A 16,313-nucleotide genomic window follows, 5' to 3' on the forward strand; every position below is an offset into this window, starting at 1 on the left:
GAGAAGGGGGCGGGCCCGGCCGTCCCAAAGGCTCTACACTGCAAGGGAAGCGCCGGGCACCACTATCTACAACGGTGCAGGGCTTCCCCTGTCACACCACAGGCAGGCTGTTTTAGCGGGGCGCTCCTGAAGGGGCGGGAACACTAAATTGTGGCTGAGATGGTTTGTAATCTTGAAGAAGGCAAAGATACTTCTCTTCTCTATAACCTATACAGAGGATAAAACAGTACCTGTAAAACATTTTAATCTGATAGATGCAGCTTGTTAAATGGGGTAACAAGTTTTATTTTTTTTTTTTAAATACTGTTGCTGCTGAAAAGTAAATTTTTGTTCTAATTTTCATATATTATCTGGGCTAATGCCATATGTAACTGGCGTTCTTGAAGGCTTAACTGGCTCACCATAAAACATCACATTTTTTACATTATGACCTATTGTGTAGTAGGAATACTTCACCAATGGTGCTGGTAACTGTTCATTCTTTGTGCTGACACAGTGAAGAAGTTTGCAAATATACAGATGTAGCACCACTCATTCAATCACGGCGCCCGCCAGATCCCTTTCACTGGCGTGCGCCGGCGATAAGGACTGGGACGCACGTGCATCTCACGCGCGTCCCAGTATCACGGCGGCTGGACAGCGTCTCCCTGCCCGTCTCCACTTCAGGAAGACTCTGCCCAGTTCGGGGCGGCGAAGGGGACCGGCCGCTGGCGGGGCTGGCTATAGAATCGCCAGCCCCTGCAAAGATTACCCCCGCTACATCTGTAGATCATTGCAGTGTGTTTGTGCATGCTAATTGGACAATGGATATTCTAGTCTGGTGAAAATTCTACGTACACTGTAAGTTGCTAAAACATGAAATAAGTGCATAAAAATAGAAATCAATGTTGCTTTTCTATACTACAGTGATAAGTAAAAAATATAGGCAAATTGCAGTTTTTGTTATAACAAATGTTTTTATATTGTATGTATGTGCCACAAGATTAGTCATCCTTCTGAATCTTTCCACTGAATACTACTACTAAGGTTTTTGAGTCTGAAGGCCCCCACACACTAGAACGATTTTTTTGTCAGATTTCCGACCGATGTTTACCGATAATCATCAATCACCGGCCGATATCGATTAAAAAAAAAAAAAACCCCCGCCCAATATAATCGGCCGGTGATTGACGATTATCGGTAAACATTGGTCGGAAATCAGACAATTGGACAAAAAATCGTTCTAGTGTGTGTAGGGTATTAAAGCTGGGTATACACACAGATTTATCTGTCTGGTGGGAACTAAAACCAGGTAATGTACTGGTGCAAATGACAATCAACCATTTGCCCTAAATGCTAAAAAATAGATAATTGTTCTAATACATTTTATTAAATCAAATGACTTAACAAATTTGTCTATTGTCTTTTTTCAAGTGTTTAGGATCAAATGGGTTAATTATAATATGCTCCCATACATTTCCAGATTTTTGTTACGACCAAACAGATTGGACAGATAAACCTTTGTGTGTACCCAGCTTTACTCGACCATATTATATAGAAATTCCTGAACTCATGAGAACTGTCTACTGATATGATAGTTTTGTTTTTTTTATGAATTTTGAGATTTTCCTCCTCCAATATTAAGCCCACATCCATATTTTTTTGTTTATTTCCTAATATCTATACTAAGTTATTCCCCTGATGAAGTCTCCAAGGAGACCAAATTATTACTGTTATTGGACATTTTTGTTTGTGTGAACAGACTGCCATTGGCCACAATATTGTGACCTTAATACAGGCGCCAGACCTGTATGTATGATTATACACAAAATGTATTTATTTTTCCTCCTAGATCCATCCACAAGTCAGTTCACCTTAAATGTTCCTGACACGTTAACCAGGCCATCTTTACATCGGCCTAATCTAAACGTCAACATCTTGGACTCTTCAGCCCTTCATTGCCAGCCTTCCACTTCCTCATCCTTCCCCACTGGTCCTTCTCAGTTTTCACTTGTGAAGGAAATAAAGGACTCTACCTATCATGATGAGGACAACATCTCCACCACAAGTGGCTTTTCATCCCGGGCATCTGAAAAAGGTAAAACTCTTAACACATTTAATAATCTTATGACCATATAATTTAAATAGATCAGATTATTATAATTTTTTTTGTCTCTCTTCAGATGTTGTTGTAAAAAGTGTGAATGCTCCTCCTCTGTGGTCTCCTGAAGCTGACCGAATACACAATCTTTCACATAACTCCTCCATGAACTCCAAGAAACCAACATTTAACCTGTCTGCTTTTAGTGCGCTTTCACCAGTAAGTACTATACTGCACTGACTGTTCTTTAACTTTACATATCGTTCAAACTATCAAGAAATTGGTAAAATTTAAGAGCTTATTCACCTGAATAGCATGAAGTGTGCTTACAGGAAAAAAGAAAATGCCAAATCACTCTATAGTCCGAAGCGCTGCTAATCAGAAGAATTATAATAAACTCTGCAATCTAACAGCAAAATAATGTAGGTGCTTAGTATGATGATCGCTTCCCTAAAAATATGGGCCCACAAACCGTGACCAGGTGACCACCTAACACATTGTATTTGCTTCTTATTTATGTATTAATTGAACCTGTCACTAGCCTGGGGCCTTGGTTTGATTGGTCTGTACTGACTCCAGGACCTGAACCATATGGTGTTTACACAGGTGCCATCATAGGCTGGCAGGAAGGGAGAGTGAGAGAGTAAGGGCCATGCTGCGTTTTATTTTAGTAAAAAATATTAAACAGCTTAATTTTGCTCGTTACTCATATGGGATACTGGGGTCTCAATATGATGGGGAATAGAGGGTCCTCCGCAGGAGACAGGCACATTTCTTCAGAATGGGTGTACTGGCTCCTCCCACAAGCCAGTTTAGAAAAATGTCCCCCAGGAGAGGATGCACACTTCTGGAGTTCCAGAGTTGTTTTTCTTCAATTTACTTTTTTATTACTTTTTTATTATTTTGTATTTGCTTTTTGGACTATACAGCATTCCTGCTTCGTGTGAAGCCAGGGGAAGGGTCAGTTGCAGGCGCCTCATGGTACCGAACTGTTCCCTGCTTCAGGACAGCTGTCCTGATTGAGTGATTCTAAATGCGGGCATTGTGCTGCAGCATAGTACAACCCCCAGCATGCTGCACACCCCTGGCTCTAGTCCGAAACAGTCTGTGGTATTACCCAGGGACAACAGTTCATGTTGCGGCAAGATGGCGGCGGTGTCCCTGCACAGGGACTGCACTGCCCAACCCCCCCCCCCCCTCCCCCGCTCACACTGAATGTTTAGGTATTGACACTGAACCACCAGGGCACATTACCACATAAAAACGCTGTTTCGGCAATAACGCCAGGATAAATATTAGTGAAAGCACCAGCGCCATTGTAAGCGGCGAGGCTTGCTCAGAGCGGGACCAGAGCTCTGAGGGCGCATATTTCCTGCTTCTCCCTGCATGCTGTGGTCACCATTACGCAGCACAGATGCTCCTCGGTGTGATTTGATTAAAACAAGTCCTTGCCAGCAGAGACAGCAAGTGAAAAGTGCTAATAATGCAAATTATAACCAGCTTCTCAATCTGGGAGCTAAGGTTAAGGGTGTGCTGGTCCCCTCAGTGTCTGTGTCCTGCCCCACAGGCTTGTTAAGCTTGTGCACACATTACAAGTGGTAGAAAACTGCATATAGTTATTCTATACACTCACACTGTACTTCAATACATTGTTTGTTGTGTGTAAGTGGGGTGGTTACAGTCTCCATAATGGTGAGAAAGTTAACCTGTATGATTTGCAGTGCAAATTCACCCCTGCATCTACCTCACAGGTCACTTGTGAGCAATGCATGTCACCACAGCTCAGTGGTGTCCCCACAACTCAGTAGGGTGTCACAGGGGGAGACCCAAGAGCCTGCTTGGGCCAGCAACATAAAATCTATGCTGGAGAATGTGTCTTCACAGCTTGCTGCTTACACACAGCAGACTAAGAAGGTGCAGCAGGATTTATCCATTCAGTCTGCCAGGGTGTATATTCTCACTCCCATGCCAGGGCAGTCATGTGAACGTGCTATTGCTGCCATTACACCTGACTCTGAGATACTTCATGTTGGGACTACCAGCAGCTGTGGAGGACTAGGTGATCCTCAAGCAGGCAATTCAAAGACTAGTCTATTCTCATTATACCTGTGCCATTACCAGAACAGGTTTAGGATATTACTCCAAACTGTATGTGGTTCTGAAGCCGGATGGCTCGGTGAGACCAGTTCTCAATCTGAAATCCTTGAACCCCTTTCTGAGGTTGTTCAAATCAGGATGGGAGTCATTGCGGGCGGTAATCACAGGTTTGGAGGAAGGAGAGTTCTTCATATCCCTGAACGTGAAGGATGCCTACCTTCACATTCCGGTTTGGCCCAGCACCAGGCGTATCTAAGATTAGCTCTAAAAGACAAACATTTTCAGTTCCAGGCCCTTCCTCTCGGCCTGTTTACAGCTCCGAGCAGTTTCACAAAGGTATTGGCGGAAATGATGATCCTGCTCAGGACACAAGGGATAAACCTCATCCCATACCTGGACGACCTGCTGATAAAAGCATGGTCAGAGGAGAGATTGCTCAATACAATAAATACCACCATGCAGATGTTATGAAACCACGGCTAGATTTTGAATCTTCCGAAGTCCTCACTGGTGCTGGCTCAACGTCTCCAGTTTTTGGGGATGATTTTGGTCTCTGTGGAACAAAAGGTGTTCAGTTCATCAGTGCGTCAGACTACTGCTCAAGATGGTGGTCTCCTTCAAGGCAATCCAATTCGGGAAGTTCTATTCCAGAGTTTTCCAATTCGACTTGATGAGCAAGTGGTCAGGTTCTGATCTCCAAATGTACAGGAAGAAAAGTCTGTCTCAATCCAGGCTGTCTCTACCATGGTGGCTTCAGTCTCAAAACCTATTGACAGGCTGCAGATTTGGGATCCAGGACTGGATCCTCCTCACAACGGACACCAGCCTCATGGGTTGGGGAGCAGTGACGCAAGGAGTACACTTCCAGGGCAAATGGTCCCTTTGGGAATCCAAATTTCACATAAACTATTTGGAATAGAGAGCGGTATACTATACTCTTCTGCAGGCTTAGCCCCTGCTGAAGGACCATGCAATACAGGTCCAGTCGGACAATGCAACAACAGTTGCTTACATCAACAGTCGGTGAGAAACAGAGCAAGGCCTGCATGAGAGAAGTACCAAGATCTTCTCGTGGGTGGAGATTCATGCAACAGCAATATCGGCCATCTTTATTCCAGGAGTGGACAACTTGGAGTTGGACTTCCTCAGTCGCCACAACCTCCACCACGGGGAACTGAGGGTTCAATCCCCAGGTGTTTGTCGATCTGTGGGGAACTCCACAGATGGACCTATTGGCATCCAGGCTAAACAAAATGGTCATCAGATATTGCTCGGGACTAGGGATCCCCAGGCAGAAGCTGTGGATGCCCTGACAACCTGGCTTTACGATCTGGTATGTCTTTCCTCCCATACCCTTGATCGGAGGGGTGCTAAGGAAGGTTCGAAGCCAAAGACTTGAGGCAATTCTTGTAGCACCAGATTGCCCTCGAAGCGTATGTTACGCAGATGTTCAGGCCATAATAGTGGAAGACTCTTGGTGTCTACCTCTCATAAAAGACAGCCTTTTTACAAGGCCCATTCGTCTACCAGGACTTAGGGTGGCTTCGTTTGACGGCCTGTAGCTTGAACGGCAAATTTTAGCCCACAAGGGGTTACATGCCTCAGTGATCTCTACTATGACCCAGGCTAGAAATCTGGTGACTGCGTCCCACTATCAACATATCTAGAGAAATTACATGGCTTGGCAGATTTTAAATTGGATTGCTTCCTGCAGTTTCTGCAGGCGGGCTTAGACTTGGTCCTACGTCTGGGATCTTTAAAAGTCCAGGTCTCGGCCCTATCCATATTCTTCCCAAAGAAGTTGGCTGTCTTGTCTGAAGTCCAGACATTTCTCCAAAGGGTTCTGAGGATACAGCCACCTATGGCACCCTAGGATTTGGATGGGGTTTTGTTGTTCCTACAGTCGTCCTGGTTTGAGCCTCTGGAATCGACTGAGTTAAAGTACCTCGCATGGAATACGGTGGTACTGTTAATCTTGGCTTCGGCTAGGCGTGTATCTGAGCCGGGGGCTTTATCATACAGGAGCCCCCATCTCATCTCATGTTTCATCAGGATAAGGCGGAGCTTAGGACAAATCAGCAGTTTGTCGAAGGTGGTTTCGGCATTCCATCTGAACCAGACCAATTGTGGTTCCTTCTAATGTGACTCATCCTGGGATTGCTGAACCTTTTGGATGTGGTTCACATGCTTAAGGCGTATGTCAAAAGAACTGCTTGTGTCCGCAAGACTGATTTGTCTTTTCGTCTTTGGCTTTAAAGCAATCTATTGCCCGTTGGATTTGTTCAACTATTCAACAGGCGTTTGGGGCAGCACAATTGGCTTTACCCGCTTTATTGAAGGCTCACTCTACAAGAGCAGTGGGTGCATCCTGGGCAGCTGCTAGGGGTGTTTCAGGTTACTTGGTCTGGTCAACATACCTTTGTAAAATTTTACAAGGTTGACGTGCTGCCCAAAGAGGATACCCAGTTTGTGCAGGCGGTGCTGCAGCAGTCTCCGCACATTCCTGTCTGTTCTGGAAGCTTTGGGACATCCCCGTCGTATGAGACCCCAGTATCCCATATGGGATGATAGACAAAATTGTTTTTTTCTTGTAGTCCATATGGGATACTGGGCGCCCACCTCAGTGCAGAGTTCTTACTGTATCTGGTTGTCATTGAGCGTTGGGAGTGACTTGGATAACCTGTTACGATGTTGTCACTGTTAACATTTTATTGTATTTTTTAATATAACAGTCACAAGTTGTTGACAGTTATTATTATTGTTTGAGGTGAGGTGTGCTGATATGAATTTCGCCACATATCATGTATCGCATCCTCTTCTTGCTTACGTTCATCCTCTTTCGGGCACATAACTTTCTTGTGGGTGGGGATGTAGAGAGGAGGAGCCAGTACATCTGTTCTGCACGGCACCCATCGCATACGTTCATCCTCTTTCGGGCACATAACTTTCTTGTGGGTGGGGATGTAGAGAGGAGGAGCCAGTACATCTGTTCTGCACGGCACCCATCGCATACCGTATTTAGTGGTGTGCGATACGATCTTCCCGTTAAATTAACAGGAGTGCTTGCACAATGAAATATAGCATGCCAGCAAATGGCATGTGATTTTTTTTTTTTTTTTTTTTTTTTTTTTTTTTAATTGTACAAGTACCCTGATGGTTGCTTACAATGTTAAATGCATCCCCATTGTCAACGCCACCCCACTATAAACGCCTACCCGAAGCGTGGCGGTATGCGTACTCCGACCTTTTCATACCCCCACTATCCACATCGAGTTTAGAGACCGAATCGCGGCGAGGCACCGAGCCCAAAGTGCGGCGAGGGGACGCGGAATACATGTAAAGTAATCAGTGTCCCCTCGCGGGGCTCGCTGCGCTCTCCACAATATCTGAAATCAACTCCACGCCAACTTGGATAGTGGGATATGAAAAGCTCGGATGACACTTACCGCTGCGCTCGCCATGCTTCGGGTTGACGTTGATAGTGGGGGTGGCGTTGACAAAGGGGGTGCATTTTTTTTTTTTTTTTTTTTGAATAAACAATTTTATTGATTTTCAATAAAAGTAATACAATAAGTAGTACAATGAATTGTAGTACAATAAATTGGTAGTGAAGAATGAATTAATTCCTTAAGTCATACACGGTGGGGGTTCACTAAATACATCCAATGGAAAGTTTGAGGACTGTTCAGGTCATGAACCTTCGGATGTGTTTGGGAATGTTCCTGGAAAAAGAAGAGCTCACTCCTAGAGCTAGATTCCGTAGGGCTATCATGACCATTTCTTCGTGATTTTAACATTTCGCTTTCCACATGTGAATATATTAACCGTGCTTGCCCTTCTACCTATCTACCTGTCAGTGACTACTAACTTAACAACTAAGTATAGAGAAGAGAGAAAGTAAAGTGGTTAGGGAGAAAAAGAAAGAAGGGGAGGCGGGGTAGGTGGTCAGGGGGGGGGGGGGGAGGGTATAAGATATCTAGTGTGTTTGTTATATCGGGCTTGATACTGTGTCTATCAATTTTCCCCTATGGGGGGGGGGGGGGGGGTCAACGAGCGTAACCTAGTCTCCACTGTGATGAAGATTACATCGAAGGACAATTACCAACAGTGCTATTCCAGATGTGATTTATGAACTCTTCTAATCATTTAACTACCCTGCCTGAACTATCTGAAATTCAATAGTTGCTGTGTGGTGTGTCTAAGCAGGGACCATTCCTGGTGGTCGGAGAATTGGTAGATTTTTGTTTGTGTGTCCGTATCTAGAGTGGAGATGTAATATCCCCACTTCTTGCGAAATCTTGAGTCTCCTTTGCTATATGTTGAATAGAGGTATTTGCGGTCATAGTACATTTGCTGCAGGGTCATTCTGTGCAAATCGCTTATTAGCGGGCCAGACCTGACCGTCCAATGCTTGAGGATTAGTTTTTTTGAAATAGTGAAAAGTATAGTGAGTAGCGGGCCAAGGTCCTCTAGTTGAGACTCATCTAACCACCCCGTAAACCTCAGACATATACAAGCCGCGGGTGTAGGAGCTAAGCTAAGATTTAGTTTTGATTTTAGGAATGCGAATATTTTGTTCCAAAATCTCCTGATCTTGGGGCAGTCCCAAAAGCAGTGCATAAGGGAAGCCGATACTTTTCCGCATTTTGTACATCTCCCTTCGTCACCCGATATGAAATGAGCCCTGACGCTGGGAGGCATGTAGGCCCTGTGAATCGTTCGTAAGTGGACCTCTTGCAGATATGCTGAATGAAGAGACTTCATGGTGGTGGTGAAGCCCTCCATCAGTGCGTCCCCAGTGATGTTGCCCCCAATATCCTGTTGCCATCTGTCTGCAAGCTTGACCATGTGTGGGGTGGCTGGGATGTCGACTATGAGGGAATATACATGTTTGAGTCTGTAGGGCTGCCTCTCCCATCTTTTTAGAACTCTCAAAATAGTGTTTGTTCTTGCTTGCGCGGGGGGGGGGGGGGGGGGGGGTAAGTTTAATGCTTGTAGATAGTGTCTGACTTGCAGGTACATAAAGAAGTTAGAGTTGTGTAGTGAGTATTTGTCTTTTAGATCCTGGAATGAGAGCAGTGAACCGCCACCTGGGTCAAACACCTGATTTGCTGAAGATAGACCTTTTTCCCTCCACTGCAGGAATCTGGTGTTTTGTAAGGATGGGGTGAATGATGGATTTCCCCACAAAGCTATATATGGGGTCGCTGTGTGGGATTCCTTTAGCTTCTTGTTGAGTGTTATCCAGGCAATGTATGTGTCATGGAACAGGGGATGGTGGAAGATGTCTGGTGGGATTAGGCTTTTCTTAATATGCAACAGTGCACCTGGCGAATATGGGCGAAAGACACACCAGTCAAAGTCTAAGTCAGTATATTGACTCTGTCCTAGCAGCCAATCTGCTGCATGTCTCATAAGGACAGCTATCGAGTAGGAGTGGATGTCTGGTAGTCCCGTGCCCCCTCCTCTCTGGACATTGCGAGTTTGGAAAACGCAATCTTTGGTTTTTTTCCCTGCCAAACAAATTTTGTCATCGCTTTTCTTAATGACTGGTTATCTTTTTTGGATATCAAGAATGGGAGGAGCTGCATTATGTAGAATATTTTGGGGAAGACGATAGCCTTCACCACTGCAATTCGGCCTAATAATGATAATGGGAGGTCCGCCCAACCCTCTAGTTTGGTTGTAAGACCACTAATGATCCTAGAGAAGTTTAGGGCGTAGATGTTGGAATGTTTTGGGGGGACTTGTATGCCCAGGTATTTAAAATGGGTTTGCGTTATTTTGAGTTGAGTGGAAGTTTCTATATTTAGGGTGACATCAGGTGGAAGATTGAGGGGGAGAAGTTCTGATTTAGTAACATTGATTTTGTAGCCTGCTCTGGCCCCGAATATTCCTATAAGTCTCAGAATCTCTGGTATTGAGTTTATAGGGTTAGCTATAAAAAGAAGCATGTCATCGGCAAACAATGCTATCTTTAGCTCTGCACTGCCGATTTGCATGCCTTTGTACTCTGTGGACGCTCTCAACATCATTGCCAATGGTTCGAGGGCTATGGCGAACAACATTGGTGACAGCGGGCAACCCTGTCTTGTCCCTTTTTCTATTTCAAATGGTTCTGAGAGGTGCCCATTGCAGGCAATTTGTGTTTGCGGTTTGTGATAGAGCAGTTGTATAAGCCTAATGAACTGGGTAGGGAATTGGAATTTGCAGAGGGATTCGTATAGGTGTGGCCATTCTATAAGGTCAAATGCCTTTTCGGCGTCGAGGGAAAGTATTGCTCCTTGTGTGGGGTGAGTCGGGGAGTCATGCGCCGCCAGTGCAGCTATTACCTTCCTTACGTTCACTACTGAGTGACGTCCTGCTATGAATCCCGTTTGATCGGGGTGAATTATCGAGGGGAGGCTAATTTTAAGTCTCATGGCAATTATTTTAGCTAGTAATTTATAATCCAGGTTTAGGAGCGATATAGGCCTGTAGGAGCTGGGAAGTGATAGATCTCTATCGGGTTTCGGGAGGATTTTTAAAATTGCCGAATTAAAGTGTAGTGGGGGGGTGGGGTCTTTGAGCATGGCATTTAGAAATTTTGTCAGTATTGGGGTGAGCAGTGGGGACAGTATTTTATAGAATTCTCCACTGAACCCATCTGGGCCTGGGGCTTTATTGGCTTTCAAGCCTTTAATCGCTGCTTCTACTTCTCCTTCTGATATGTTCGCAGTTAGAGAGTTGGACATTGATTCTGTTAGTGTGGGATATGTGAGAGAATCCCAGTCTTGTGAGGGGAGGCGAGGTGCACTGGTTAAGGATGAGCACGACGCTTCCTCATGGGACAGGGAGGATGTATATAGTTTTTTATAAAATTGATGCATCGTTTGGGCTATTTGTTCATTGGTCTGTGTCAAGGAGCCATTGTCCGTGCGTAGGGGTTGTACTACTGCGGGTTTATGTGTGCCTTTTAGCAGATTGGATAGCAGGGTGCCTGTCTTATTTCCGAACCGGTGAAATTTGTAATTCACCGTGAATAAATATCTGTCGCCCATATCCGCCAGGTATTCCTCAAAGTGAGTCTTAGCCAGTAGGTATGCCTGTTTCAGACTTGAGGAAGGAGAGGATTTATAACTTTGAAAGGCTGCAGTCAGCTCATTCTGCAGTGTGCGATATCGTGTGGAATAATGTTTGTTTGTGGCAGCCGCGTAGGAAATGATAAAGCCTCTTATTACTGGTTTCAGAGCCATCCAGAAAAGGGTAGGGTTGTGTTCAGCTGTCTCAGCGTTCTGAGTGGTATATTGCTGAATTTCCTTGAGCAGTAAATCTCTGAATTTTGCTGACTTGCCAAATCTGGTTGGGAATCTCCAGACTCTGTTTGACCCAGGGCCGTCTGGTATATGGAGGTGTGCGGTGACCATTGCATGATCTGAAATTGTTATTGGGCCTATGTCCGATCTGGTAGAATAGGGGAAGATGGTGTGAGACAAGAAGATATAGTCTATACGGGATAGGGTCCCATGGGCAGCCGATAAACAGGTATAATCCCTATCCAGCGGATGATGTGCCCTCCATACATCTATGATCTGTAAGGAGTCTTGTAAGAGTTGTATGCCTATCTTGGGTAAGGGAGGGGGTTTGGCCTTTGTATTTGACCTGTCTAGTATGGGAGAGGCGACTATGTTAAGGTCTCCACCTATTATGAGGTTTTGGTTCATGTACGGGGAAAGTATAGCTATTATGGATTTCATAAAGGATTTAGAATAAGGAGTGGGGGCATAAATGTTTGTCAGTGTGTAAGTCTTACCCGCAATGCAGACAGATGCCAACACATACCTTCCTTCAGCGTCAGTGACTGTCTTCACAATTTCCATGGGGAGGGATCTTTTAGCTAATATTACCACGCCGCGTGCTTTAGATGTGAATGGTGATGCCGCCACCACCGTCCATCCCAGCATCTGTAGCTTTTGAGTCTCAGGGGCCGTCAGATGAGTCTCCTGTAATAAGGCCAAATCAACATTATTTTTAGTCAAATATATTAAAATTTTCCTGCGTTTCACAGGGGAATTTATTCCCCCTACATTCCACGTGCATATGGACAGATCAGGCATGGTCAAACTGCGTTGTATAGCGACATCTCGTGACCCGCCATCGTAGCGGATTTTGTTTAGAAGGACCCAGTATCAAGGTAATTAGTGATCCTAACGACTGTAACACACTTTCCATGGGTAAGTGGCTGTTTTGAGGTGGGGAGGGGGGGGGCGTTGGGAAGGGAGAGAGAATAGACAGAAAAGAGAAAGAGGTGAGAAGAAAAGTAGAAAAAGAAAAAGAAAAAGACAATACACAACTTAACCTTACAATTTTAGGTAAACTAGACCTAAAGACATAATGCCTCGAGGGAAAAATTCCCCAGGCTAGACTTCCGTCATACTTTAACATTCCTAATACAATTTCTATAACCGGCAATTGGCTCCGTCCACCCGCCTTTAGCCGAATCAAGGGGGATGGGGGTGGGGGGGGGGGGGTGGGGGGAAAGAGGGTAGGTGAGGGGGGGGGGGAAGGAGGTGGGGGGGGGGGTAAAGGGGGGGGGGGGATGGGAGGAAGAGTCAGCTTCAGATGGGAACATATCTCAGATAGTTCTCACATTCCTGTGTAAGTATCAAAAATCCATTGGTCTGTTCCAAGTGGGAGAGATAGGATGCAAGTCAAGGCTGGAGTATATCTTGCACTTTCATCATGAGGTGTGTCTTGGTCAAATTTTTCACTCAGCCGGGAGCTTCACGGAGTTCGTCTCTAAATGTGGCAGTGAAGTTCAGATATATAACCTTGTCTTGGCAAAGTCCATATCCGCTACTGAGTATAGAAAGATTTCCTGAGGAGGTGGGGGGGGGGGGGGAAGTGGAGCCGTGGTTAAGTGTGGGAGATGGTGCTGTCGATGCTTTGTTCCTAAAACTCCTGGAGAGGATTAGCTGTCATTTCAAGGCACCGCATCCGTTATGTCTGCAGCTGCAGCATGAGCCAGTTCCTTCAGGTATGCTGCGGCATCGTTGGGGTTGGTGAAGTCCTTAAATGAGGTCCCATCATATACGCGGAGTTTAGCAGGGTACAAAAGTCCAAATTTTCGACCTTCAGTCGCCAGTTGCGAACATATCGGTGAGAAGGCTTTGCGAGCTTTGGACAACTCCGCAGAGTAGTCCTGGAAGATGTGCAACTTATGGCCTTCCCAGATCAGGTCTTTAATTCTCCTAGAGGCTGACCAAATTTCCACTTTGTGGAGGTAATTTAAACATTTAAAAAGCACAACTCTGGGGCGTGGCCTGGAAGGGGTGGGCGGTGGTCCTACCCTGTGTGCTCTTTCTACCACCATGTCTTTGCAAGCTGCGTCGATCTGCAGGATATTAGGCAGCGTATTTCTTATGAAGTTGTCCAGGGCTGGGCCCTTCACAGATTCGGGCAGGCCCACCAGCCTGACGTTGTTCCTGCGGGATCTGTTTTCCAGATCCTCCACTCTGTTCCATAACTGATAGTTTTCAGTATTCAGCCTTTTCATGTCCCTCTGCATGTCAGAGACATCATGTGTAACTGCCCCCAGTTGTTGCTCGTTCACTGTGACTCTGTGTGATAGCTGCTGTATCTGCTGTGTTATGTCTGCGACAGCCTTAGTGAGCAAGGGGGTCATAGCAGCGTGCATTGCCTCCACCACCTCCCTGTATGTAACAGGGGCTTCAGAGCCCTGACTTACGTGGCCCCTGGGCTCCTTATCTCCCCCTGCGACTTTCTTCTGTGCAGGGAGCTCTCTCTCCCCGTTATCTGCGGGCGCCATGTCCCCCGCCGTCCTCCTCCTGTCTGCGCGGGCTTGCTGGGGTGGCTGGGACGCATAGTGCGCCGGCTGTCCTCCGTGCTGCGGAGATTTCTCCATCCTCCCTGGTGTTAGCGGAGGGAATCAGAGGTGAGCTGGTGGGGTATTAGAGGCTCTGGGAGCCGATTAACTGCGTCTTAGGGCGGCGGTGAACGGAGCCAGGAGAAGGAGCTCCTTACTCCATAACGCCGGAACCGGAAGTCGACAAAGGGGGTGCATTTAACATTGTAAGCACTCATGAGGGTGCTTGTACAATTAAAAATCGCATCACATGCCGCTATATTGGATGCGATAAGATGCACTTCGATCAAAATCGGGGGTGCCTTGCTAGGAAACAAGTACCAATTTTTTTTTTTTTTCTTGATATTCATAAATACATGTTTTAGTTAAATGCTGCTCATCACTGAGTTGATTACGGTTATGTGCATGTGGTGGTTTTCAAAAAGATACGTTTTTTTTTTCCCCAGTCACTTGGAAACACATCAGTCCTAAAACCCAATGTGCTTGGTGATTCGCCTTTCTATCCAGGCAAGACGACATATGGAGGCGCAGCTGCGTCACGTATATCTAAAGTCCGCAGTACGCCATATCAGGTAAGTCATTAATCTGCTTGCAATCCAATGTTCTCTGTATATGTTTGTATACACTCCTTAAGCAAGGTTTCTTGCAAATTGATTGGCTGTAGTTATGGCTGGAAAGATGATTAGATAGCCTGTGTGGATTCCTCTGGTAATGGGCAGTTTATGGGTCCAGAAAAGTTACTGTTGTACAAATGGCAGAATGCAGGTAGCTTTTTAACGCGTTTGATTAGGAAAATCTCCACCATTTACATTGCGTCATATTGGAATACCGGACAGAGGTTCGGTTGATATTATAAAACATTATTACAGACCTATACAATAAGTAGCACAATAAACGTAAAAATGAACAGCATTATTAGTGTTCACTCTAGAAATTTTTTAGGGCAGGGTGCTGACCACGGGAAGGGCACATTTTTCATTCGCGAGGGCACATTTTTTATTCGCGAGGGCACATTTTAATTTAAAAGGTTAAAATGGTGACACCTGATCTTCAAACCATCAGTACGTTTATGCTACAGTATATAATCTACCTTGTAACACCTGAGCGTCACACCATCGGCACATTTATGTTTTATAACCCATCTTGTGACCCCTGAATGTCACACCATCGGCACATTTATGCTATATAACCACCTTGTGACACCTGAGCGTCACACCATCGGCACATTTATGCTATATAATACATCTTGTGACACCGGAGCGTCATACCATCGGCACACTTATGCTATATAATCCATCTTGTGACACCTGAGCGTCACACCATCGGCACACTTATGCTATATAATCCATCTTGTGACACCTGAGCGTCACACCATCGGCACACTTATGCTATATAATCCATCTTGTGACACCGGAGCGTCATACCATCGGCACACTTATGCTATATAATCCATCTTGTGACACCTGAGCGTCACACCATCGGCACACTTATGCTATATAATCCATCTTGTGACACCTGAGCGTCACACCATCGGCACACTTATGCTATATAATCCATCTTGTGACACCGGAGCGTCACACCATCGCCACATTTATGCATATAACCACCTTGTGACACCTGAGCGTCACACCGTCGGCACATTTATGCTATATAATCCATCTTGTGACACCTGAGCGTCACACCATCGGCACACTTATGCTATATAATCCATCTTGTGACACCTGAGCGTCACACCATCGGCACATTTATGCTAAATAACCACCTTGTGACACCTGAGCGTCACCATCAGCACATTTATGCTATATAACCCATCTTGTGACACCTGAGCGTCACACCATCAGCACATTTATGCTATATAACCCATCTTGTGACACCTGAGCGTCACACCATCAGCACATTTATGCTATATAACCATCTTGTGACACCGGAGCGTCATGCCATCAGCACATTTATGCTATATAACCATCTTGTGACACCGGAGCGTCATGCCATCAGCACATTTATGCTATATAACAATTTTGTGACACCTGAGCGTCACACCATCAGCACATTTATGCTATATAACCCATCTTGTGACACCTGAGCTTCACACCATCAGCACATTAATGTGGGACTATGTAAAAACCGGACCGGACTAAACCCCGGACTGCCGGACAGGACATCAAAATCTGCAGTCCGGAGCTTGTAGGGTCCGGTCCGGGGGGTGTCCTGTCCAGGGGTGTCTTGTCCGGGGGGGTCCCTGTGATAGCTATCACCAGGGACATGGGGGAG

The 16,313-nt window shown here is 45.5% G+C and overlaps 1 protein-coding gene across 1 annotated transcript in view; it reads left to right on the forward strand.

Annotated features, from left to right (window-relative positions):
* The window catches only part of NUP153 (nucleoporin 153), a 94,991-nt gene that overhangs the window by 22,232 nt on the left and 56,446 nt on the right, over positions 1–16,313 (forward strand). The window contains exons 3-5 of the mRNA XM_083187871.1: positions 1,832–2,077; positions 2,163–2,299; positions 14,489–14,614. Of these exons, the coding sequence (XP_083043997.1) occupies positions 1,832–2,077; positions 2,163–2,299; positions 14,489–14,614 (509 nt within the window). The remainder of the gene's footprint in view (positions 1–1,831; positions 2,078–2,162; positions 2,300–14,488; positions 14,615–16,313) is intronic.

The sequence above is a fragment of the Crinia signifera genome, chromosome 5 (assembly GCF_055691185.1).
Source record: "Crinia signifera chromosome 5, ASM5569118v1, whole genome shotgun sequence".
NCBI lineage: Eukaryota > Metazoa > Chordata > Amphibia > Anura > Myobatrachidae > Crinia > Crinia signifera.